At 47.4% G+C, this 27,047-nt stretch overlaps 1 protein-coding gene across 3 annotated transcripts in view; it reads left to right on the top strand.

Annotated features, from left to right (window-relative positions):
* The first annotated feature begins 598 nt into the window (after positions 1–598).
* The window catches only part of CCZ1 (CCZ1 vacuolar protein trafficking and biogenesis associated), a 53,188-nt gene continuing 26,739 nt past the window's right edge, over positions 599–27,047 (top strand). Inside the window, exons 1-8 of one of the 3 annotated variants that reach the window (XM_075565453.1) lie at positions 599–660; positions 4,374–4,464; positions 13,591–13,688; positions 13,810–13,903; positions 14,272–14,346; positions 14,691–14,738; positions 15,594–15,677; positions 25,194–25,369. In XM_075565453.1, coding sequence (XP_075421568.1) covers positions 614–660; positions 4,374–4,464; positions 13,591–13,688; positions 13,810–13,903; positions 14,272–14,346; positions 14,691–14,738; positions 15,594–15,677; positions 25,194–25,369 — 713 coding nt within the window. In that variant the 5' untranslated portion in view covers positions 599–613. Of the gene's footprint in view, positions 661–693; positions 826–4,373; positions 4,465–7,074; positions 7,165–13,590; positions 13,689–13,809; positions 13,904–14,271; positions 14,347–14,690; positions 14,739–15,593; positions 15,678–25,193; positions 25,370–27,047 lie in introns of those variants that run through there. The other 2 variants (XM_075565454.1, XM_075565455.1) reach the window with 2 other exon arrangements.

The raw sequence follows: 27,047 nt of genomic DNA, 5'->3' as shown, positions 1-27,047 counted from the left end.
AAATACATGAAAAACAAAAAAGGAAGAGCGCACAATCCTACTGTATATATGAATGTATAACATGTATTTAAAATAGAATATATATATATATACTCCAAAATATTTATTTATATTATACTGTAAATGCCAAATATATTTTATTATATCCTACATAATATACTATAATTCTTCTAAATATATTAAATTTCAGCTTATGTTAAATTAATATGCTGCATATCTTTGAGCATCAGCTTTATTTTTTATATACTCCATTTAAGTGGCAACAGATCAATATACATGCTTTGATGCTACTGGTGTGTGCAGCAGCTTACAGTATTTACTATTGTATTTTATACTATGCTCTGATCACTATATGTACAGTAGGTATCAGCAGCTTCCTGTATGTGGCTTCACATCACTGCACCAAGTACGAAGTGATCTGCTCTGCAGCGCCAAACACAATGACAAGCCCCGCCCCTCTCTGATAATCTCCTCCAAGCCGGCTGAGCAGCGCAGCCAATAGAATTCTGCGCAGACCATTACACCCAGTGGGGGGGATATTTAGAGCAATACCTGCTGGAAGTCTACGGCCGAGGAGGCTCAAACCACCGGTGTGCACCCCTCTTTTCTTTCCATGGTCTACTCCAATGATGACTTCTCTCTTTCGGCTCCAACCATTCGGTAATAGGGGGGTTGTGATCACATGTTCTGCTCCTGTAATGGGTTTGCAAGGGGTGTTACCGTTAGAGCACCCCTCCGGCCGCCGGCACTTTGCTGGCTGTGGCAGGGGCGCTTCCGGGTTGTGCCTCTGGTTTTCAAAATGTGTTAAAAGGGGTGAGGGATCAGGTGAGTGTGGGGAGGTCGTGTGCGGGTGTCATGGGGTTCATGGCTGCTGCTCCCAGTGGGTACACACCCCCTTTATTTGTATGGTGCCAGGACACACACACACACACACACACACACACACACACACACACACACACACACACACACACACACACACACACACACACACACACACACACACACACACACACACACACACACACACACACACACACACACACACACACACACACACACACACACACTCTCTATTTGTATGGTGCCAGGACACACACACTATTTGTATGGTGCCAGGACACACAGACACACACACACACACACACTATTTGTATGGTGCCAGGACACACACACTATTTGTATGGTGCCAGGACACACAGACACACACACACACACTATTTGTATGGTGCCAGGACACACACACACTATTTGTATGGTGCCAGGACACACACACACACACACACACACACTATTTGTATGGTGCCAGGACACACACTATTTGTATGGTGCCAGGACACACACTATTTGTATGGTGCCAGGACACACACTATTTGTATGGTGCCAGGACACACACATTTTATTTGTATGGTGCCAGGACACACACATTTTATTTGTATGGTGCCAGGACACACACATTTTATTTGTATGGTGCCAGGACACACACACTTTTTGTATGGTGCCAGGACACACACACATTTTATTTGTATGGTGCCAGGACACACACACTATTTGTATGGTGCCAGGATACACACACTATTTGTATGGTGCCAGGACACACACACACACACACACACACACACACACACTATTTGTATGGTGCCAGGACACACACACTTTTTGTATGGTGCCAGGACACACACACTATTTGTATGGTGCCAGGACACACACACATTTTATTTGTATGGTGCCAGGACAAACACACACACACTTTATTTGTATGGTGCCAGGACACACACACACACACACACACACACTATTTGTATGGTGCCAGGACACACACACACACACTATTTGTATGGTGCCAGGACACACACACACACACTATTTGTATGGTGCCAGGACACACACACACACTTTATTTGTATTGTGCCAGCATATTGTATAGTGCGGTGCCAGGCAATGGCGAAGGCGAAGAACATACAACCAATAGTACAGATAAATCAGTTTACATCATATGAGTCAATCCATGGGTCTGACCTATTTCCCCTCCACTTGAAGGGCATAAAGGGGCATTTAAATCCCTTGTAACCTGTACAGGCTGCTGCAAATTAGCCACACTGGGATAAACCAGTTCCTTGGTGCCTTGAATGTATGTACAGTATGTATATCTTTATTTTCAGCGCCCCCCCCCCCCCCCCCCCCAGGACACTTACCTGCTGCGGGGTCCTGACTGTGTCTTCCGGCCTTCTGCTGCCATTTTTTTAAATCATGTTTTTCTCTGCAGCACTATTCAAAATGGCTGGGTGGGATCATATTACGCCGCGTTGCCATGGGACTCTGACGTAACGTGGGGCTGTGTGATGTCACACAGCGGTTCCATTAGCCGCGTGGCCATTTTGAATAGTGCTGCTAGAGAAAAACATGATTTTAAAGATGAAGACGGGGGGGGCACCGCCGCTGGTACGGCGGCCACAATGCAGTCTTCACAGCCGTAAAACACGTGACAGTCATATAAATAAAAAATACAAATAACATAATGGGAAGAAGTCCTTTGGTCATAAGTGACATTTAGGAAAAGAAGTCCCTGCCCTGAAGAGCTTACAATCTAATTGTAACAACCCTTTTGCAGAGCCCTCTGACTGTGACAGGGTACATTACCAGGGGCTATGGTGGAAATGTGCGCATGGTCAGTACCTGGCTATAGAATATAGACCATTTATATCAAGGCTCTTCAGCTGGCATCACTTGGCCCACAAAGTGCCTTGAGGTGGCCCCTGTCACTGGTTATTTTGTAAGTTACGTGACCCTTTCAGTGTTCTTATGACGTAACTGGTAAATCGTGGGTCCTGACATACAGTACCAGCCGTATCATGGGCAAGAGCTCATTTTCTAGGGTGGGATCAGGCTGACCGCTCGGATGCATGCAGCACCTTCAGGAGGGTGGTTGTGCTCCCTTCACTTCCGTTTCCTATATCTGGGGACCAGCTGCATCATGTGATTGCTCCTGGTGCTGAAAGACCCATGAAAAAGTTAGGCTACATCCATAGAGGGGGGAAGCCGTGCTGACGCTCCGCGAGGAGCTCCGTCATCCTCAATGAGGATGTCTTTAGAGGGGGCTCCCGCGAGCGTCCACAGGCGTGCTGAGGCGCTGGGATTTTCAACCGACAGCAGAGCCTGTTTCTCAGCGCGCTGTCGGCTGAAAACACCCAATCAGCACGAAGCAGCGTCACAACCTAGACGCCGTGACGTTGGCGCTTCGCGGGCTATTGGCCCGGCGACGTCACTGCCCCGCCCCCCGCCGCCCGATCGCGCACGCTGGCTCGCCTGCCAGTCCATGGAATCACTCCTGACCGACCAGGCGAGCCTCGGCGTCAGCGCTGCTCAGCACGGCTCCCCCCTCTATGGACGTAGCCTTAAGCATTAAGGGCAGTTTTGCAGGCTGAAATTGAAAGTATATGCTGCCTATGTTATAAATGTTTGTGAAATGTTTAAATATAATAATTTGTCATGTAGCAAATAAAATGAAGATAAGCTTGTGGCCTTTCTGCACCCAAATCTCTTCTGATCTGGCCCAGTTGGAAAACTAGTAGAATAAACCTAATATCATCATCATCATTTACTGTCTGTAAAAAAATTGCTGTGGGTTGCGTACCGCACACTACTGTAATTGTGAAGAGCTTTGAGTCCCATTGGGAGAAGAGCGCTATATAAAATATTGTAGAGGGGAGAAAATCATACCCTCTCTCCCCACCTATATGGTGCTGGTGGATGGTGTCTTTGCTGGGATGGGAATACTGTATCCCTCACATAAGATGCAATAATGCAGTGTTTGAGTGCATCCTCTTAATTATTCTTTAACAAGAGACCTGATCAATGTGTGACCGTCTGTGTATCTGTCGGAGCTTTGTTCATTATGTAGGAGACCTTGCATTGCAGGCTTCTTTGGTGAAGATGGTTATAGCCAATTGGAAAGCTGGCATTGGATACCTAATTGCAGCTCTGCTGTTGCTTGACACATCTCGGACATATCCACTGACTCCAAACATGAGCTGCCATTTTAAATAACGGAATGCCCCAGATAATGTGTTTAATGAGTCTGTCCACAGCATCGATAACTTACTAACTGACCTAAAATATAGATTCATTTATGACTATGTCATAGCCATGCTGTGTTAATCCAATACTACTTACTATTCCTGTGTAATATGATTCTTCTACCGTAGAGGTGTCAAGATGCCTCTCTTCATTTTACACCTTTGTATTTTCTGTTTTTACGAAGCAGACAAGTTTCATGAATCTGCTTAAAAATAGCAAAAGGTGAAGTGCTGTGAAGAACACTTTCCCACGGCCATTTCTGTGATGCCTCACAATGTTCTTTGTCTCACCTTCAGAATGGCCTCCGCAGTGCTGGAGAAGCAGCTTGCTCCAACCCTACTAAGTTTTTTCATCTACAATCCACAGTTTGGTCCAAGAGAAGGAGAGGTAGGTGAGAATTTGTAGGTTGGCTCCTGATTTAAAAGATTAACCCTGTTTGAATCCCAGTATCATCATCGTGTGAACGTGGACAAATCAATGTCCCATTGTGGGATGTAAACTCCATGGGGCAGAAAATGACATCAGAACAAACCCTTGTATGATGTGAATTCATATGGGCACACACACGGAAGGCCATTTTTAGGAGATTGATGTACTTGGTGCTATTGTAAATCCGGGTCTTCGGAGATAAAACTTGTGTACGGCTGTCAGCTCATGCACATGTATCTCTTTTTGGCCAAATCCTATTCACAGTTAAGCAGCGAGGAGATGAGACGTCTGTAGCCCGTGCTCACAATGTATTTTTATTCCCCTTCTCTCCAGCCTTGATGATGACCAGGTTTCAGATTGAGATGCCCGCAAAGTACAGCACTTTGCAGTTACCTCTATCTGGGCCAGCGGCTGCCATTACATATTAAGTTTGCATCTAGAAAGTTGTATTATTCAGGTGGAAACATAGACCGCTGTATGGCCAGAGAGGAATAGGGGACTGTAAGGCTGATTTTGCGCTCCCAATGTAAAAATCACTGGCTGATGCAGCCTTAATTTGAGCTTTTCAAATGGTGGCCATTAAGGAAACACTGGAACATTCACTCGATTTTTATATAACAATTTAATATCATTACTGGTTAGATGAAGGTGATGGAAGGACAAACTGCAGGGGGCTTCCTACAGCTAAACCACCAGAACTGACCAATCGTTACTGTTAAACATGCTAGGCTTGCAACACATTATTTTATTTAATGTATTAATTTATTTTCCCCCTTATGAGACATAATTGGATAATGTTTAACTTGGGTTATTTGTTTGCCTCCCTCTGGAGCAATATAATATGAAATATAGGATGAGTATTTCAGCCAACTAAATTTAACATAGGAAATTGCCACGTAGAAAGCAGCGTAATATGTTACTGACCCGGGCAGGCTGAGTAGAAAATCAAGAGACAGCCTGTTGCGTAGTGGATGAGATTGCAAAAGACGTATGTCCGTCGGGTTACCTATATTACATTTAAATGATAGACACTTATCCTATATTTGTAAAAACAGTATTTTGATCCAGAGCCGCGTTCTCCAAACTCAGTCCCCAAGGGCCACCACCAGGCCAGGTTTTATGGATATCCCTGCTTCAGCACAGGTGGCCGAGTCTTCAATTGAGCCACCTGTGCTGAAGCAGGGATATCCTGAAAACCTGACCTCTTGGTGGCTCTTGAGGACTGAGTTTGGATGAAATATCCAGAGGAAGGCAAACAACCCCCCCCCCCCCCCCCCAGGGAAACATTATCCAATAGAAAAAAGGGGGGTCCTCCGGCGCGTTACTCTGCTTGTGGCTCCACGGTGTTTAAGGCATATAAGTGAGGGAGAGAAGAGAGGGGACCACAGTAAGGGACCAATACAGTGATTATACACAGCTCTTCGTTTGATTGGGGAGGGAGGGAGGGGGGGGAGTAGGGGTGTTGGGGAATCAATAGAGATTGAACGATACTGCTACATAAAGGAGACACACTTACATCAAAATATCTAATATCTTGAATTCTTCTACTCTTCTCCTTATATAGCTGCGTGTTGTTGAGGGTGAGGAAAAACCTCCTGGTATCCTCCTTAGCAAAAAATAAAGGGAAAAAATAGTGCAATACAGTTTATTAACAATGGAAAAAAAGAGATTGAACACTTACAAGCGGCCGATAATTTCAGGCATAGAGAGGAGATGCTGCCAGACTCCACAACGGATCCCTTACTGGGTTGGGCTGCTTTGTCCTGGCTGTTTCCCTGTTGGCAGATGGTTGCTGTGTTGATCTTCACTTCACGTCACTGAGGAAGCATTGGCGAAACGCGTTTGACGTTTTTTGGCCATTACAAGCCACCGTAGTGAGGACTTGACTCCCCTGTACTATCTGGCTCGGCGATCCCGCCGTCTGCGCATGCGCATGCGCACCGGAGCAGGGAGCTGAAATCTGTATGCTGTGTATGCTGAGGGACAGGCCTTTTTTGAGGAGGACATAGCCTGTGCACGGGCTTCTGGAAACTCTCAATCCCAGCCACCCGAAGTGAAGATCAACACAGCAACCATCTGCCAACAGGGAAACAGCCAGGACAAAGCAGCCCAACCCAGGAAGGGATCCGTTGTGGAGTCTGGCAGCATCTCCTCTCTATGCCTGAAATTATCGGCCGCTTGTAAGTGTTCAATCTCTTTTTTTCCATTGTTAATAAACTGTATTGCACTATTTTTTCCCTTTATTTTTTGCTAAGGAGGATACCAGGAGGTTTTTCCTCACCCTCAACAACACGCAGCTATATAAGGAGAAGAGTAGAAGAATTCAAGATATTAGATATTTTGATGTAAGTGTGTCTCCTTTATGTAGCAGTATCGTTCAATCTCTATTGATTCCCCAACACCCCTACTCCCCCCCCTCCCTCCCTCCCCAATCAAACGAAGAGCTGTGTATAATCACTGTATTGGTCCCTTACTGTGGTCCCCTCTCTTCTCTCCCTCACTTATATGCCCTAAACGCCGTGGAGCCACAAGCAGAGTAACGCGCCGGAGGACCCCCCTTTTTTCTACCAGTATCCACACAGAGGTTGGTGAATCACCTCTGAGAGACTCAGGCTGCGGAACTGCTTTGTGCCAAGGACAGGAGCCATATATTGAACAGTAGGCTAATTCTTTTTTGGCGCAACTTTTCTCTCTTTTAAACATTATCCAATGATGTCTCATAAGAGGGGAAATAAATTCCTTCCTGACACCAATAATAGCAATCGGATTTGTCCCTGGATCAACATCCTTCCCGTGTTTACTTCTTTGGTATATCCCTGTATAGCAGGGGTGCACAAACATTCCCCACTGCGCCCACCTGTCTGCAATCCCCCCCTGCTCGCGCCCTCCTCCTTACCAAGTCTCCGGCGTCAAATGACGCCGCGGATGCATTGACTCCATGGCGTCATTTGACGCCGCGTTGCCAGAGACAAACTAAGTGAAGTTGCAGAGGCCTCACGCGATCCTCCAGCATTTCATTTAACTGCCGTGGGGAAGAGCGCGGGGCCTCTACCACCGCAGCGTCCCCCAGTTTGCGCACCCCTGGTATATAGCTTTCCTTTCTAAAAAGATGTTCAACTTTTTTTTGAAGATATCTATTGTATCTGCCATCACAGTCTCCACGGGTAATGCGTCCCACACTGTAACTGCCCTTACTGTAAAGAACCCTTTCCTTTTGTTGCTGGTTAAACCTCCTTTCCTCCAACCTTAAGGGATGTGTCCTTTGTACTGCCCTTCGGATTAATAGTTTGTTTGAAAGCGCCTTGTATTGTCCACAAATATATTTGTATATAGTTATCATATCCCCTCTTAGACACCTCTCTTCTAATGTAAATAAATCTGATTTAGCTAGCCTCTCCTCATAAGTCAGATTTTTCCATCCCCTTTATTAATTTGGTGGCTCTTCTCTGCACCCGCTCTAGTTCCAGAATGTCTTATGGAGTGGTGCCCAAAACTGTACTCCATATTCAATGCCTTATACAATGGCATAATTATGCTTACGTCCCTTCCATCCATTCCCCGTTTAATGCAAGATGAGATCCTATTTGCCTTTGTAGCTACTGCCTGGCATTGGGCACGATTGCCAAGACTGCTGTGTACAAGGTATTCCTGAATATCATCCTGTATTAAACCTTCAAGAAGTTTGATCTAGCTCACTTTTTTAAAGGAGCAATCCAATCACCTGTCACGTACGGCACACCTGTCACGTACGGCACACCTGTCACGTACGGCACACCTGTCACGTACGGCACACCTGTCACGTACGGCACACCTGTCACGTACGGCACACCTGTCACATACGGCACACCTGTCACGTACGGCACACCTGTCACGTACGGCACACCTGTCACGTACGGCACACCTGTCACATACGGCACACCTGTGCGCACATGAGCTGTATATGAGACATGGGTTAATACACAACGTTATCTAGCGGGGTCACTTTTCTCCACGCTTGGACCCTCAAATGAGATCTCCCCTCAATCTGTTCCAATATACCATCTGTTACGATCGGCACACATGTACCTATGTCTTTATTTATATAGGGCCATTAATGTACGTAGCGCTTCACAGCAGTAATATACGTGACAATCATATTTTAAAAAAAAGTGTGTGTGGGCCGAGCGCGCGTATTTTAAGTGAAACTTCTTTGTCTTTTGTCACAGAAATTGTATTTGTGATGGTGATGTTTTTAATTAAAAATCAAAACACTATTTCAGTGACAAAACGCAAAGTGTGACTTAGAACGCGCGTGCATGGCACTAATATATTTATACTGGCTGTGTATTCTGCGTGTGCGACTCTGCGTGTGTGTGTGCGACTCTGCGTGTGTGTGTGTGTGTGTCTCAGCACCGGGATCTCGGGGACGCGGCTCTCTAACTCTCTCCCTGCCCAGTGTTCCTGGCTCCTCTCCTCCCCTTTGGTCAGTCAGTACAGCAGGTGTAAGGTCAGGGGTATAAAAGTAAATTTGAGTGTCATCAGCATAGAGGTGATAATTGAACCCAAGAGATGTGACTAGGTCACCTAGAGCGAGTGTGTAAAGAGAAAAGAGAAGGGGTCTCAGGACAGGGCCCTGGGGTACCCCCACAGAGAGATCAATAGAGGAAGAGGAGGTGTTGGCAAAAGAGGCACTGAAGGTACGATGGGAGAGGTAAGAGGAGATCCAGGATAGAGCTTTGTTATGAATGCCAAGAGTATGGAGAATGTGAAGAAGAGGGTGGTCCACAGTATCAAATGCTGCAGAGAGGTTGAGTAATATAATAAATAAATAATAATAGCATATTCTTGTATAGCTGCTAGTTTTACGTAGCGCTTAACAGAGACATTTTGCAGGCACTGGTCCCTGCCCCGTAGAGCTTACAATCTATGTTTTTGGTGCCTGAGGCACAGGGAGATAAAGTGACTTGCCCAAGGTCACAAGGAGCCGACACCAGGAATTGAACCAGGTTCCCCAGTGCCAGTCAGTGTCATTACTCACTGAGCCACTCCTTATATGAGCAGAGTGTAATGACCTCTGTCTTTGGCAGCATTTCGGTCTTTAGTTATTTTAGAGAGGGCTCTTTTCAGTGGAGTGAGCAGTGCGGAAGCCAGATTGTAGAGGGTCTAGGAGAGAATAGGTGTTGAGAAAACGGAGCAAATGAGAGAATACAAGACGTTCAAGGAGTTTAGAGGCAAAAGGCACGAGGGAGACAGGACATGCCTCCGTCCCTTCTGACTTTAAGAATCTAAACGCCTGCCTCTTTTCCATTTCCTACCTGTAACAGGGTATGTTATTTCTGCCTGTCTTTCCCCTCCCTGTTATGTAAGTTCCTGCTAGCTGCAGGCAGAGAACCAAGTGCAACAAAGTGCAAAAGGTCGACGCAGTGATAAAGGGCATATAAAAGTGCCGTCAATAAATGAATATATCATAAAACTTTAAATAAAGTGCAAAATGTGTAATCATATAGTGACTAAAAGATATTGTGAAATAGAGAATAAGAATTGCAGCTCAAAACCCTTTAAGTGGACGGTCTGTTGGATCCACTTCAAACGTTGATTTCCTCAAGGTGTAGGGGAGCGCAGGTTCAATATGCAATAAAAGATAAATGGAACATAGTGCAAATAAAGTTTGTAACAGTGATGTGTGTTAAACACTTGGTGAAATGGAGACTCACGTGGTATCAATCTCGATAGGGCGTTTCAGAGATCAGTGGCAATGAGCTTGACTCTGGTGTGTGAGATGCAGGAACTTCAGTCAGATATGATAGCATACAGTGTCACTCAAGGAAATTCACCAGTCAGGGTAAAGAGAGAGAGCATCCATAGCGTAATCCAAAACAAAAAATCATTTTATAGAAGCAATTAAAAATGAACACTTACACAGTGTCATAAGAATAAAGACACATAATATGCTGATGTCATCAGATAAGGTTACTCCCCGCTGCCTCCGTCACAGACCTCTCCGTCTCAGCACTGCCCGAATCAATCGTGTGTGAAGCTACAGGTTTATGTCCTGATGATAGGGGGGTCTTTTGCGCAGTTCTCACGTCTGTGGCACAGCTCAGCGCAGCATCCAAGGGGGAGCGGTGTGGAGTCCTCTGATGACGACGTCACGTGGGCGACTACGCGTTTCACTAGGCGTGTAGCTTCGTCAGGAGAATTGACTCCTGATTGATACCACGTGAGTCTCCTTTCGACCAAGTGTTTAACACACATCACCGCTATAAACTTTATTTGCACTATGTTCCATTTATTTTTTATTGCATATTGAACCTGCGCTCCCCTACACCTTGAGGGAAGCTGCAGGCAGAAACAGGTTAATTCTGTGGGCAAGTGACCCCCTTTGTTCTCTTCTCTGATGGACAGGAGTGCGGTGGTGACTCATGGCCTGTGTAAGCCTATGAGGGATAGGTATAGACCATGAGCCCATTGGATTAGACTTGTTTCTTTTATACTTATTACCCAAGGGTATACACTGATGATTGTGCTTTTCTAACAACGTTTTAAAGACTGCCCATTTATCTTCCACATTTTTCCCTGCAAAAACATCATCCCAGTGTATTACTTATAAATTAATCCTCCGTTTATTCAAATCTGTCTTTCGAAAATGTAAAGTCTTTGTTGAAACGGTATAATATGTTTTTTGATAATTTATTTCAAATGAGACCATGTTATGATCACGGTTTCCCAAATGATCCCTGACTTGAATATTTATTATTACTTCTACATTGTTTGATATGACTTAATCCAGTATTGCCCCTCTCCTGGTTGGTTCCCCAATAATTTGGGTCATGTAATTGTCTTTTAGCACCCCAAAAAAAACTGTTTCCTTTAGTTGTAATGCTAATCTTATTGCTCCAATCTGTCTGGATAATTATAATTCCCCGTTATGAAAATATGATCTCGTTTTGCTGCCTTCTCCATTTGCAAAAGTATTTTAGCTTTTTATTTATACTTTTTACCTCCACTGTTAATTTCTATCCACAAGGTCTCTACATTTTCACCATTCCCTTCATAAACCTCTTCCCTTTTAGATCTGGTTTAACATATAAACATACTCCACCACCTTTTTGTATTTGCTCGATCCCTCTGAAAAGGGAATAACCCTCTAAATCAGGCCTGCACAACTCGTAAAGCGAGAAGGGCCGAACTGCTCCAAGGAAAAAAAAAATTGGGCCGCACGGGTAAAATCATCATCATCATCATCATCATCATCATCATCATCTCTTCTCCAGCACCTCTCATCATCATCATCATCATCATCCTCATATATCTCCTCCAGCACCCCTCATCATCATCCTCATATCTCCCCCAGAACCCCTCACTATCAACCTTTGCGATACTCCCCATCTATCTCTCATACCCCCATCTCCCCCTCACCCACACACATAATACTCCCTCTCCACATCAAACACACAATATCCCCCTGCACACCACACACATCCCATCCCCCTGCACCTCACATCCTTCTCCCCCCCTGCACCTCACACCACTCTCCCCCCCTGCACCTCACACCACTCTCCCCCCCCTGCACCTCACACCACTCTCCCCCCCCCTGCACCTCACACCACTCTCCCCACCCCCCTGCACCTCACACCACTCTCCCCCCCCTGCACCTCACACCACTCTCCCCACCCCCCTGCACCTCACACCACTCTCCCCCCCCTGCACCTCACACCACTCTCCCCCCCCTGCACCTCACCCCCTGCACCTCACATCACCCCTCCTGCACATCACCTCCCCCCTCCTGCACATCACATCCCCTGCACCTCCAATCACCCCCTGCACCTCCAATCACCCCCCTGCACCTCCAATCACCCCCCTGCACCTCCAATCACCCCCTGCACCTCCAATCACCCCCTGCACCTCCAATCACCCCCTGCACCTCCAATCACCCCCTGCACCTCCAATCACCCCTGCACCTCCAATCACCCCTGCACCTCCAATCACCCCTGCACCTCCAATCACCCCTGCACCTCACCCCCTGCACCTCACATCACCCCTCCTGCACATCACCCCCCCCCCCCCTCCTGCACATCACATCCCCTGCACCTCCAATCACCCCCCTGCACCTCCAATCACCCCCCTGCACCTCCAATCACCCCCCTGCACCTCCAATCACCCCCTGCACCTCCAATCACCCCCTGCACCTCCAATCACCCCCCTGCACCTCCAATCACCCCCCTGCACCTCCAATCACCCCCCTGCACCTCCAATCACCCCCCTGCACCTCCAATCACCCCCCTGCACCTCCAATCACCCCCCTGCACCTCCAATCACCCCCCTGCACCTCCAATCACCCCCCTGCACCTCACCTCACCTCAATGCACCTCACCTCACCCCCCTGCACATATCCACGTTCGGATCAGGGGGGGGGGAGCGGCCGCAGAAGAGCTCAGCTGGCTGTGACTTCCCCCCCCGTCCCACGTTGCGAGCGGGGGGTGGGGAGGGAGCAAGGAGCAGGAGCGGGCCCTGCGCATGCGCGCCGGGACCGCGGGGAATCGCTGCCATTTTTTTTTCAAAGTTTTTTTTTTTTTCAAAGTTTTTTTTTTTTTTTTTTAAATCTCATCGAGGGCCGCACAGAGAGGCCATGTGGGCCGCGTGTTGTGCAGCCCTGCTCTAAATGAACATGAGTTTCATCCCACCATGCCTCAGTAATGCCTATGATATCATACTGCTCCCTTGTAGCTATTAATTCAAGCTCCCCCATTTTATCTGTCATGTTTCCTGCATTAGCAAGCATGCATTTTAGATAACAATAGTTGAGACTGGTAAAAACCTTTTATCTGCTCCTGCCTTTCTACTCCAATTGGTTTTAGTCTTTAGAAGTTTACTAGTACAAGCTTTATTTAATATGGGTGCCTCCTTGCTTGCCAAACTCCCACCCCCATGACCCCTAGCTATTTCCCTATTCATATCTATTCTGTCTAGTCAATGATCTCTTGCTTGTCTGTCCCTCAGATGTGTGCTATCCAATTTCAACATGCTCGATATGTTCACTTTACTTCCTGTACGATTTGCTCCAAAACTGGTGTCATCCATTCTCTCCTTTTATTTTCTTACCAGGAAGAAAATAAGATTCTGTTCTACCACCCAAACGAAGCAGAAAAGAATGAAAAGATTAAGAATGTGGGATTATGTGAAGCAATAGTGCAGTTTACCAGGTAATAAACCCAAAGCGCTGTCCGGTCTCTCACGGTCCTGATCTGTGCATCTCTGTTTTATAACCCAATTTCTTCTTAAGATCCCATAGATTTGGTCTCTTCTGCTTTGCCTCCCCTTTAGAACCTTTAACCCAGCAAAGCCGGTAAAATCTTTACACACGCAGAAAAACCGTCAGTTCTTTCATGAGCCGGAAGACAGTTTTTGGATGATCATGGTAATTATTAATAATCGTTAAAATACCTGTTATTTATGCACGGCTTTCTCTTGTTACTCTATGGAAAACTGTTGAAAGTGGGAATATTTGTACAGTATTTGCAGTGGAGGAAAATAGAACGAAAATGATGTATTAAAATCTATTTTGCCATTGCTGTAAAAAGGGACAAAATCACTTGTTAAACATTTGAATTGTTTTTTTATTCATCTTCTATATTTATTTGAATAAACTCTTCTGCAGAAGAGGCCTGCAGAGCATTCCTCTGTAATGTATGACACTTGATTTCCTGAAGGAGAAGTTGATACTGTGACACATGAAATCCTATGTAATGCACGTGCTATATGGCTTTGTTTTTGCAAACCGCGCAGGTTGTAAGAAATCCAGTTGTAGAAAAGCAGAAAGAGGGCAAAACGGTGCTGGAATATCAAGAAGACGAGATACTGGTAAGCACAATACTGCAACCATGATGCTTGCTTTTAAAGCAGCGGTCCACGCTACCGTATTGCATCAATACAATCTACACAACGATAAGTGATTAGCTAAGTTGCAGATCGAGCTGCCTCCCTCCTCCACTCGTTCTGGCTCTTCTTTCTGGACTTGGCTCTGCGTTCTGTCGCTCGCTGGCTCCCTCGTGTTCTCAGCACGTTATTTGAAGCTGGGGTACTTAAAAAACAAACAAACAGCGTGTCCGCCATTAAATAAATGTGACTTAAAAGAGCCCCAATCCGTCTTCCTTTACTACACAGGCTTGTTACATGTTGTTTTCCGTCTTTTATTTTGAATGCAGGACAAAGTGTACACGTCAGTGCTCCAGCAGTGTTACAGAATGTACAAGGTAACTCCATATCCCGCGTGCAACACTCGGGCTTTAGAAGCTTTTATCACTGGTGTGTAACACAATTAATACTAGTTAAAGGCGGAATCTTTCCCGACTAACTCCTTGCAGCATTGGTACAGGGGGTCCCCCTCAACCGTGCTACTTTCAGTACGGGGGACCCTGTCTCCCAGGATTCTTATTGGTGAAGTTACCGGTATTCCTGCCTGGTCTGTAAAGGGGATTTAATTGGCGTCCAAAGAAAGTCGCGACCAATGATGTTGCCGCTTCCCATTGAGCTGAGACTTGGCAGCCATTTTGTTTCTGCTGGAGGGCGATATAAACCCTGGTAACTTTACCGGGTAGTATTTCAGGAGCTGGGTGTGGACAGGGGGGTTTCTGGAGCTGAAAATCGAGGCGTTTGCTTCAGGGGGATCCCCGATTTCTCATTGTTTGTCCTGCAGCACTTATCTGCATATAATGATAACCACTTTTAAAATGGCTGCCATTGCGGAAATATCAACAAGTCCAGTTCTGATTAAATGTCTCCTATAAGAGTTTGGTGGAGAAATAAATACATTTTTTTTTTTTTTTAAAGATTTTATTTTTGTTATTGCATTTAGGCAATCTTAATTTTTTTTCCTTGTATATGCCAAAAAAGCAAATAATGGAAATTTGACACTTTTAAGCAAACCTGTTTAGGACAATAAAATAGCAGCTCAGATACTTTTTTAAAGGCTCTTTTTAAAAAAAAAAAAAAAAAAAACAATTCTTTCCACCCCCCAGGATAAGTAGATGATTTAAAAAAAAATCTCAAATAAAATTACTATGGAATTTGCTACAAAATGCTTATTCTTTTTTTATTTTTCTGTGCAGCTATTTAATGGCACGTTCATAAAGGCCATGGAAACTGGCGGCGTAGCAATCCTAAAAGTCAGATTGGAGAAATTCTTTCATCGGGTAAGGTGTGTCCGTGTGTGGCGGTGTGTGTCGGGGCCCTGGCTTTGTGTCTCCGCTAAGTGAGATTGGCGCTTGATTCTGTATTAAGTCATTGATTTGTATGGTGGTTTGTTGCAGATGGAGCTCTGATCCCCCCCCCCCCCCCTCATCGAAGCTTAATGAATACATACACTGGCGACACACTTTATTCGAGCTCGGCTAGTCCCACGAATTCGGGTATACCCGGGTGTATTGAGGTTTGTGACTGTTTTCTGCCCGAGTGCATTGAGGTATTTTCCAAGCAGGGATTGAAGCATTTTATTCCCGCTGGCTGCAATACTGCACAGTATATATATATATACTGCATTACAATTCATGAATTTATGCCATCTGGTAGACACGCGAAGCATTGCAGCCTATTAAATCCTAATCATTATCATTTAACAGATCAGCCGCCCGTCAGCCAGGCATGAACCCAGGCTGGGAAGGCAAACGCAACGGGGCTTGTCAGAGGTGAGGAGCGGCGCATTCCAGGTATCTGCCAGGTACATACTGGGTATTTGCTCGAATAAAGTGTGTCGGTGCAGTACACACACACACACACACACACACACACACACACACACACACACACACACACACACACACACCCCCTTTCTGAGAGAAACAGACTATATTAACCCTTCACTGTATTGCAGGCCACTCTGGCAGCTAAGGCATTACATGACATATAATGGCGTATATGTAATCCTGCGTGACATGTAGCTGCAGCGGTGATCACATATAATGGTGTACTTGTACTCCTGGGGGACGCGTAGCTGCAGCGGTGATCACATATAATGGTGTATGTGTATTCCTGCGTGACGCGTAGCTGCAGCGGTGATCACATATAATGGTGTACTTGTACTCCTGCGGGACGCGTAGCTGCAGCGGTGATCACATATAATGGTGTATGTGTACTCCTGCGTGACGCGTAGCTGCAGCGGTGATCACATATAATGGTGTATGTGTACTCCTGCGTGACGTGTAGCTGCAGCGGTGATCACATATAATGGTGTATGTGTACTCCTGCGTGACGCGTAGCTGCAGCGGTGATCACATATAATGGTGTATGTGTACTCCTGCGTGACGTGTAGCTGCAGCTGTGATCACATATAATGGTGTATGTGTACTCCTGCGTGACGCGTAGCTGCAGCGGTGATCACATATAATGGTGTATGTGTACACCTGCGTGATGCGTAGCTGCAGCGGTGATCACATATAATGGTGTATGTGTACTCCTGCGTGACGCGTAGCTGCAGCGGTGATCACATATAATGGTGTATGTGTACTCCTGCGTGATGCGTAGCTGCAGCGGTGATCACATATAATGGTGTATGTGTACTCCTGCGTGACGCGTAGCTGCAGCGGTGATCACATATAATGGTGTATGTGTACTCCTGCGTGACGCGTAGCTGCAGCGGTGATCACATATAATGGTGTATGTGTACTCCTGCGTGACGCGTAGCTGCAGCGGTGATCACATATAATGGTGTATGTGTACTCCTGCGTGACGCGTAGCTGCAGCGGTGATCACATATAATGGTGTATGTGTACTCCTGCGTGACGTGTAGCTGCAGCGGTGATCACATATAATGGTGTATGTGTACTCCTGCGTGACGTGTAGCTGCAGCGGTGATCACATATAATGGTGTATGTGTACTCCTGCGTGACGCGTAGCTGCAGCGGTGATCACATATAATGGTGTATGTGTACTCCTGCGTGACGCGTAGCTGCAGCGGTGATCACATATAATGGTGTATGTGTACTCCTGCGTGACGTGTAGCTGCAGCGGTGATCACATATAATGGTGTATGTGTACTCCTGCGTGACGCGTAGCTGCAGAGGTGATCACATATAATGGTGTATGTGTACTCCTGCGTGACGCGTAGCTGCAGCGGTGATCACATATAATGGTGTATGTGTACTCCTGCGTGACGCGTAGCTGCAGCGGTGATCACATATAATGGTGTATGTGTACTCCTGCGTGACGTGTAGCTGCAGCGGTGATCACATATAATGGTGTATGTGTACTCCTGCGTGACGCGTAGCTGCAGCGGTGATCACATATAATGGTGTATGTGTACTCCTGCGTGACGCGTAGCTGCAGCGGTGATCACATATAATGGTGTATGTGTACTCCTGCGTGACGCGTAGCTGCAGCGGTGATCACATATAATGGTGTATGTGTACTCCTGCGTGACGCGTAGCTGCAGCGGTGATCACATATAATGGTGTATGTGTACTCCTGCGTGACGCGTAGCTGCAGCGGTGATCACATATAATGGTGTATGTGTACTCCTGCGTGACGCGTAGCTGCAGCGGTGATCACATATAATGGTGTATGTGTACTCCTGCGTGACGCGTAGCTGCAGCGGTGATCACATATAATGGTGTATGTGTACTCCTGCGTGACGCGTAGCTGCAGCGGTGATCACATATAATGGTGTATGTGTACTCCTGCGTTACGCGTAGCTGCAGCGGTGATCACATATAATGGTGTATGTGTACTCCTGCGTGACGTGTAGCTGCAGCGGTGATCACATATAATGGTGTATGTGTACTCCTGCGTGACGCGTAGCTGCAGCGGTGATCACATATAATGGTGTATGTGTACACCTGCGTGACGCGTAGCTGCAGCGGTGATCACATATAATGGTGTATGTGTACTCCTGCGTGACGCGTAGCTGCAGCGGTGATCACATATAATGGTGTATGTGTACTCCTGCGTGATGCGTAGCTGCAGCGGTGATCACATATAATGGTGTATGTGTACTCCTGCGTGACGTGTAGCTGCAGATGTGATCACATATAATGGTGTATGTGTACTCCTGTGTGACGCGTAGCTGCAGCGGTGATCACATATAATGGTGTATGTGTACTCCTGCGTGACGTGTAGCTGCAGCGGTGATCACATATAATGGTGTATGTGTACTCCTGCGTGACGTGTAGCTGCAGCGGTGATCACATATAATGGTGTATGTGTACTCCTGCGTGACGCGTAGCTGCAGCGGTGATCACATATAATGGTGTATGTGTACTCCTGCGTGACGCGTAGCTGCAGCGGTGATCACATATAATGGTGTATGTGTACTCCTGCGTGACGTGTAGCTGCAGCGGTGATCACATATAATGGTGTATGTGTACTCCTGCGTGATGCGTAGCTGCAGCGGTGATCACATATAATGGTGTATGTGTACTCCTGCGTGACGCGTAGCTGCAGCGGTGATCACATATAATGGTGTATGTGTACTCCTGCGTGACGCGTAGCTGCAGCGGTGATCACATATAATGGTGTATGTGTACTCCTGCGTGACGTGTAGCTGCAGCGGTGATCACATATAATGGTGTATGTGTACTCCTGCGTGACGCGTAGCTGCAGCGGTGATCACATATAATGGTGTATGTGTACTCCTGCGTGACGCGTAGCTGCAGCGGTGATCACATATAATGGTGTATGTGTACTCCTGCGTGACGCGTAGCTGCAGCGGTGATCACATATAATGGTGTATGTGTACTCCTGCGTGACGCGTAGCTGCAGCGGTGATCACATATAATGGTGTATGTGTACTCCTGCGTGACGCGTAGCTGCAGCGGTGATCACATATAATGGTGTATGTGTACACCTGCGTGACGCGTAGCTGCAGCGGTGATCACATATAATGGTGTATGTGTACTCCTGCGTGACGCGTAGCTGCAGCGGTGATCACATATAATGGTGTATGTGTACTCCTGCGTGATGCGTAGCTGCAGCGGTGATCACATATAATGGTGTATGTGTACTCCTGCGTGATGCGTAGCTGCAGCGGTGATCACATATAATGGTGTATGTGTACTCCTGCGTGACGTGTAGCTGCAGATGTGATCACATATAATGGTGTATGTGTACTCCTGTGTGACGCGTAGCTGCAGCGGTGATCACATATAATGGTGTATGTGTACTCCTGCGTGACGTGTAGCTGCAGCGGTGATCACATATAATGGTGTATGTGTACTCCTGCGTGACGTGTAGCTGCAGCGGTGATCACATATAATGGTGTATGTGTACTCCTGCGTGACGCGTAGCTGCAGCGGTGATCACATATAATGGTGTATGTGTACTCCTGCGTGACACGTAGCTGCAGCGGTGATCACATATAATGGTGTATGTGTACTCCTGCGTGACGTGTAGCTGCAGCGGTGATCACATATAATGGTGTATGTGTACTCCTGCGTGATGCGTAGCTGCAGCGGTGATCACATATAATGGTGTATGTGTACTCCTGCGTGACGCGTAGCTGCAGCGGTGATCACATATAATGGTGTATGTGTACTCCTGCGTGACGCGTAGCTGCAGCGGTGATCACATATAATGGTGTATTTGTACTCCTGCGTGACGCGTAGCTGCAGCGGTGATCACATATAATGGTGTATGTGTACTCCTGCGTGACGCGTAGCTGCAGCGGTGATCACATATAATGGTGTATGTGTACTCCTGCGTGACGCGTAGCTGCAGCGGTGATCACATATAATGGTGTATGTGTACTCCTGCGTGACGCGTAGCTGCAGCGGTGATCACATATAATGGTGTATGTGTACTCCTGCGTGACGCGTAGCTGCAGCGGTGATCACATATAATGGTGTATGTGTACACCTGCGTGACGCGTAGCTGCAGCGGTGATCACATATAATGGTGTATGTGTACTCCTGCGTGACGCGTAGCTGCAGCGGTGATCACATATAATGGTGTATGTGTACTCCTGCGTGATGCGTAGCTGCAGCGGTGATCACATATAATGGTGTATGTGTACTCCTGCGTGACGTGTAGCTGCAGATGTGATCACATATAATGGTGTATGTGTACTCCTGCGTGACGCGTAGCTGCAGCGGTGATCACATATAATGGTGTATGTGTACTCCTGCGTGACGCGTAGCTGCAGCGGTGATCACATATAATGGTGTATGTGTACTCCTGCGTGACGCGTAGCTGCAGCGGTGATCACATATAATGGTGTATGTGTACTCCTGCGTGACGCGTAGCTGCAGCGGTGATCACATATAATGGTGTATGTGTACTCCTGCGTGACGCGTAGCTGCAGCGGTGATCACATATAATGGTGTATGTGTACTCCTGCGTGACGTGTAGCTGCAGATGTGATCACATATAATGGTGTATGTGTACTCCTGTGTGACGCGTAGCTGCAGCGGTGATCACATATAATGGTGTATGTGTACTCCTGCGTGACGTGTAGCTGCAGCGGTGATCACATATAATGGTGTATGTGTACTCCTGCGTTACGCGTAGCTGCAGCGGTGATCACATATAATGGTGTATGTGTACTCCTGCGTGACGTGTAGCTGCAGCGGTGATCACATATAATGGTGTATGTGTACTCCTGCGTGACGCGTAGCTGCAGCGGTGATCACATATAATGGTGTATGTGTACACCTGCGTGACGCGTAGCTGCAGCGGTGATCACATATAATGGTGTATGTGTACTCCTGCGTGACGCGTAGCTGCAGCGGTGATCACATATAATGGTGTATGTGTACTCCTGCGTGACGTGTAGCTGCAGCGGTGATCACATATAATGGTGTATGTGTACTCCTGCGTGATGCGTAGCTGCAGCGGTGATCACATATAATGGTGTATGTGTACTCCTGCGTGACGCGTAGCTGCAGCGGTGATCACATATAATGGTGTATGTGTACTCCTGCGTGACGCGTAGCTGCAGCGGTGATCACATATAATGGTGTATGTGTACTCCTGCGTGACGTGTAGCTGCAGCGGTGATCACATATAATGGTGTATGTGTACTCCTGCGTGACGCGTAGCTGCAGCGGTGATCACATATAATGGTGTATGTGTACTCCTGCGTGACGCGTAGCTGCAGCGGTGATCACATATAATGGTGTATGTGTACTCCTGCGTGACGCGTAGCTGCAGCGGTGATCACATATAATGGTGTATGTGTACTCCTGCGTGACGCGTAGCTGCAGCGGTGATCACATATAATGGTGTATGTGTACTCCTGCGTGACGCGTAGCTGCAGCGGTGATCACATATAATGGTGTATGTGTACACCTGCGTGACGCGTAGCTGCAGCGGTGATCACATATAATGGTGTATGTGTACTCCTGCGTGACGCGTAGCTGCAGCGGTGATCACATATAATGGTGTATGTGTACTCCTGCGTGATGCGTAGCTGCAGCGGTGATCACATATAATGGTGTATGTGTACTCCTGCGTGATGCGTAGCTGCAGCGGTGATCACATATAATGGTGTATGTGTACTCCTGCGTGACGTGTAGCTGCAGATGTGATCACATATAATGGTGTATGTGTACTCCTGTGTGACGCGTAGCTGCAGCGGTGATCACATATAATGGTGTATGTGTACTCCTGCGTGACGTGTAGCTGCAGCGGTGATCACATATAATGGTGTATGTGTACTCCTGCGTGACGTGTAGCTGCAGCGGTGATCACATATAATGGTGTATGTGTACTCCCGCGTGACGCGTAGCTGCAGCGGTGATCACATATAATGGTGTATGTGTACTCCTGCGTGACGTGTAGCTGCAGCGGTGATCACATATAATGGTGTATGTGTACTCCTGCGTGACGCGTAGCTGCAGCGGTGATCACATATAATGGTGTATGTGTACTCCTGCGTGATGCGTAGCTGCAGCGGTGATCACATATAATGGTGTATGTGTACTCCTGCGTGACGTGTAGCTGCAGATGTGATCACATATAATGGTGTATGTGTACTCCTGCGTGACGCGTAGCTGCAGCGGTGATCACATATAATGGTGTATGTGTACTCCTGCGTGACGCGTAGCTGCAGCGGTGATCACATATAATGGTGTATGTGTACTCCTGCGTGACGCGTAGCTGCAGAGGTGATCACATATAATGGTGTATGTGTACTCCTGCGTGATGCGTAGCTGCAGCGGTGATCACATATAATGGTGTATGTGTACTCCTGCGTGACGCGTAGCTGCAGCGGTGATCACATATAATGGTGTATGTGTACTCCTGCGTGACGCGTAGCTGCAGCGGTGATCACATATAATGGTGTATTTGTACTCCTGCGTGACGCGTAGCTGCAGCGGTGATCACATATAATGGTGTATGTGTACTCCTGCGTGACGCGTAGCTGCAGCGGTGATCACATATAATGGTGTATGTGTACTCCTGCGTGACGCGTAGCTGCAGCGGTGATCACATATAATGGTGTATGTGTACACCTGCGTGACGCGTAGCTGCAGCGGTGATCACATATAATGGTGTATGTGTACTCCTGCGTGACGCGTAGCTGCAGCGGTGATCACATATAATGGTGTATGTGTACTCCTGCGTGACGCGTAGCTGCAGCGGTGATCACATATAATGGTGTATGTGTACTCCTGCGTGACGCGTAGCTGCAGCGGTGATCACATATAATGGTGTATGTGTACACCTGCGTGACGCGTAGCTGCAGCGGTGATCACATATAATGGTGTATGTGTACTCCTGCGTGACGCGTAGCTGCAGCGGTGATCACATATAATGGTGTATGTGTACTCCTGCGTGACGCGTAGCTGCAGCGGTGATCACATATAATGGTGTATGTGTACTCCTGCGTGACGTGTAGCTGCAGATGTGATCACATATAATGGTGTATGTGTACTCCTGCGTGACGCGTAGCTGCAGCGGTGATCACATATAATGGTGTATGTGTACTCCTGCGTGACGCGTAGCTGCAGCGGTGATCACATATAATGGTGTATGTGTACTCCTGCGTGACGCGTAGCTGCAGAGGTGAGTTAATAATCACATTCTAAAGAGCAAGTAGTCGTTTTGTTGCAACCTGGATGTGTCTGGGTCCTCTGACCTTGTGATGTCCTCAAAGGCAATAATAATAGAACAATTTAAGTGCAGACGTATTGGATATAGAGATCAATGATGCGTTGAAAATCTTGGCTCTAAAGGGGAATCTACTCACAAGATGCTTGTGGTAAGAAAGCAGTTAGCAGATAGGGCTGCTACCCATATGGATAATTAGGTGTGTGGGGTTCCCTCCAGGCACGTCTCGTCAGTTAGGAGATGGTATATGTAGAGGAGAAAGACAGCAAAACATAGCGCGAGGGGGGGGGGGGAGAACGCTCCTTCTGTAGCAACCTGAGCTGGAAGTGAGAGGGATAAATAAATATGGCTGGGGAAGAATACAAAGCTGGCAAAGCTGCAGATGTTGGAAGGGTTCCTGAAATGCTCACAGTGCAGAATGTTACTGAGTTTCCTTTGGATTCAGTGGCAATGTGTTGGAATTATTTTGTGCTTATGGAAGGAGTAGGATATCGGCTAGGTTTGCTGTGTCCCAGGATATACTGCTTCAGTTTGTGTCCTGCAGCAATGGTGCAGCTAGCCGGCTGTGTGTGTTTGTCCCGGGACCCGGGCTGTGTGTGTGTGTGTGTCCCGGGCCCCGGGCTGTGTGTGTGTGTGTCCCGGGGCCCGGGCTTTGTGTGTGTGTGTCCCGGGGCCCGGGCTGTGTGTGTGTGTGTCCCGGGGCCTGGGCTGTGTGTGTATCCCCCGGGGCCCAGGCCCCGGGCTGTGTGTGTGTGTGTCCCGGGGCCCGGGCTGTGTGTGTGTCCCGGGGCCCAGGCTGTGTGTTTGTGTGTGTGTGTCGGGGCCCAGGCTGTGTGTGTGTGTGTGTGTGTCCAGGGGCCCGAGCTGTGTGTGTCCGTGTCCCGGGGCCTGGGCTGTGTGTGTGTATCCCCCGGGGCACAGGCTGTGTGTTTGTGTGTGTGTGTCGGGGCCCGGGCTGTGTGTGTGTCTCCCGGGGCCCGGGCTGTGTGTGTGTGTGTCCCGGGGCCCGGGCTGTGTGTGTGTGTCCCGGGGCCCAGGCTGTGTGTGTGTGTGTGTCTCCCGGGGCCCGGGCTGCGTGTGTGTGTGTGTCGGGGCCTGGGCTGTGTGTATGTCGGGGCCCGGGCTGAGTGAGTGTGTGTGTCGGAGTTTGGGCTGTGTGTGTGTGTGTGTTGGGGCCCGGGCTGTGTGTGTATGTCGGGGTTTTGGCTGTGTGTGTGTGTGTGGGGGGGCTGTGTGTGTGTGTGTGTGTGTGTGTGGGGGGGGGGGGGGGCTGTGTGTGTGTGTGTCGGGGCTTGGGCTGTGTGTGTGTCGGGGCTTGGGCTGTGTGTGTGTCGGGGCTTGGGCTGTGTGTGTGTCGGGGCTCGGGCTGTGTGTGTCCCGGGGGCCAGGCTGTGTATGTGTGTGTGGGGGGGGGCTGTGTGTGTGTGGGGGGGGGCTGTGTGTGTGTGTGTGGGGGGGGGGCTGTGTGTGTCCCGGGGCCCAGGCTGTGTGTCTGTGTGGGGGGGGGCTGTGTGTGTGTGTGTGGGGGGCTGTGTGTGTGTTTGTGTGTCGGGGCTTGGGCTGTGTGTGTGTGTGTCGGGGCTCGGGCTGTGTGTGTCCCGGGGCCCAGGCTGTGTGTCCCCCAATGACTGATCCACAGCAGTCTTGACCTTTTCTTTATCTTCCCACAGTATTTGCAGACACTACATTTGCAGTCGTGTGACCTGCTCGACGTGTTCAGTGGCATCAGCTTCTTCCCGTTGGATAAGATGACGTACCTGAAGATCCAGTCTTTTATCAACCGGGTGGAAGAGTCTGTCAACATTGTGAAATACACAGCTTTCCTATACAATGACCAGCTCATCTGGTAGGTACCGGGGATAGTGCACAATGGCTTAGCTTCCTGCATTACTTTAATTGGGTATACAGCAACTTTAATAAGAAATACAACTGAACACTGCGCATTTTTCTATCAATCGAGTGTGAGATAATCGGCCATGTTTGCCAAGTGGTGCTGCTCCATAAAGCACTCTGGTGCCGGAAGGCTCATTAAGGTTTCTTATGGAGCATCAGTGCACAATATTATTTACACGGTGAGAGGGATATCTGGTTGCAATGGATGTTGAGAGGAAGTGAGAAATAATGCAAGACGACCTGTAAATAACTAGGCTATCTAGTTCTACCTCCTCTTATTTCCCACTTCCTCTCTCCATCCATTGCAATCAGATATCCCTGTTACATACACTGCATATAATATTGTGTTTCTGTATTTCTATTCCAAAGTGCGGGGAGACGGCCTCGGGCGAGGAGACTCCGGCTTGTGCAGCCAACACAACACAGGCAAACAATTTCTTCACAGTGCCGGTCTCCTCTAAGAGATACACAAAGCAGAGCTCCACTCACACGCTCATAATGAGGTTCTCCATTTAATGTGACAGCCAAGAACAGTGGGAAGCCAGCGTGTCAGGTCCCATGTGGACCTTTTATCAGGAGAAAGATGAAAGTTCCATGTGGGACCTGACACGTTGTCTTCCCACTGTTCTTGGCTGTCACGTTAAAGCTGCCGTTTTTAACATGTTTTTTCCCCATTCAATACGTGCATCAATACAATCTGCACACTGACAAGTGATTAGCTAAGCTGCAGATCCATCCGTTCTCCTGTAATCGATCGCTTTTCTCTTGGTTATTTAATTCAGTTATTGGTGCAAAACAGTACCCACAATGCAATGTTGTGGGGAAGATCATGTGACCAGGCAGTTACCTAGATACAATTGGTGCACTGCTAGAGAGAGGGCGGGGCTCAAGAGCCAGAGCCTATCAGAAGAGGAAGGGGATGTGACTTTGTAAATGGTTTCTATAGAAACAAAAATGCTTGCTCCACTAGAATACTTTAAAAATGTCTTTCAAAATTGTTTAAAAAATAAAAAATGAATAATAAAGTATGTTCTCGTAGTACAGAACTGATTTATTAAAAAAACTCACGTAGAATATTGCTTGAACTGCAGCTTTAAATGGAGAGCCTCATTATGAGCGTGTGAGTAGAGCTCCGCTTTGTATCTCTGTCTTAGAGGAGACCGGCACTGTGAAGAAATAGTGTTTCTGTATTTCGGTCACACCCTATGAAGGACCCGGAGAGGCTGGAAAGCCTGTAACAGATCAGCTACTTGTTGGTCCAATAACAGGCATCATACCTCCTACTCCCCCTCCCTTCTTTACTACGCGTATAAAGTTAGTACTGTATATTTCCGCCGAGCATGAACTGCTCTTTAAAATGTTTTTCTAGTATTTAAGAAACTGTTTTTTTTCCATCTCTAGCTTCTGAGGTTCTGTGGTAACCATGAGACCGCAGGGGGCTCTGGGGAAACCTCCATCTGAACCTCCCATATACTTAATATTTAAACCGCTTATTTCCTTAACTAACCATCAGATTGAAAAAAATAAAACCCGCTTTGGAAAGGGCACGAAGAGTAAAATAAATGCACTTGCTAAAATGTCGATCAGTGCAGAATACTGATTGAATTAGCAGCATGTTAAACATTTAAACA

Source organism: Ascaphus truei, chromosome 11 (genome assembly GCF_040206685.1).
Source record: "Ascaphus truei isolate aAscTru1 chromosome 11, aAscTru1.hap1, whole genome shotgun sequence".
Classification (NCBI taxonomy): Eukaryota; Metazoa; Chordata; class Amphibia; order Anura; family Ascaphidae; genus Ascaphus; species Ascaphus truei.
This window is presented reverse-complemented; position numbering and strand designations above follow the sequence as displayed.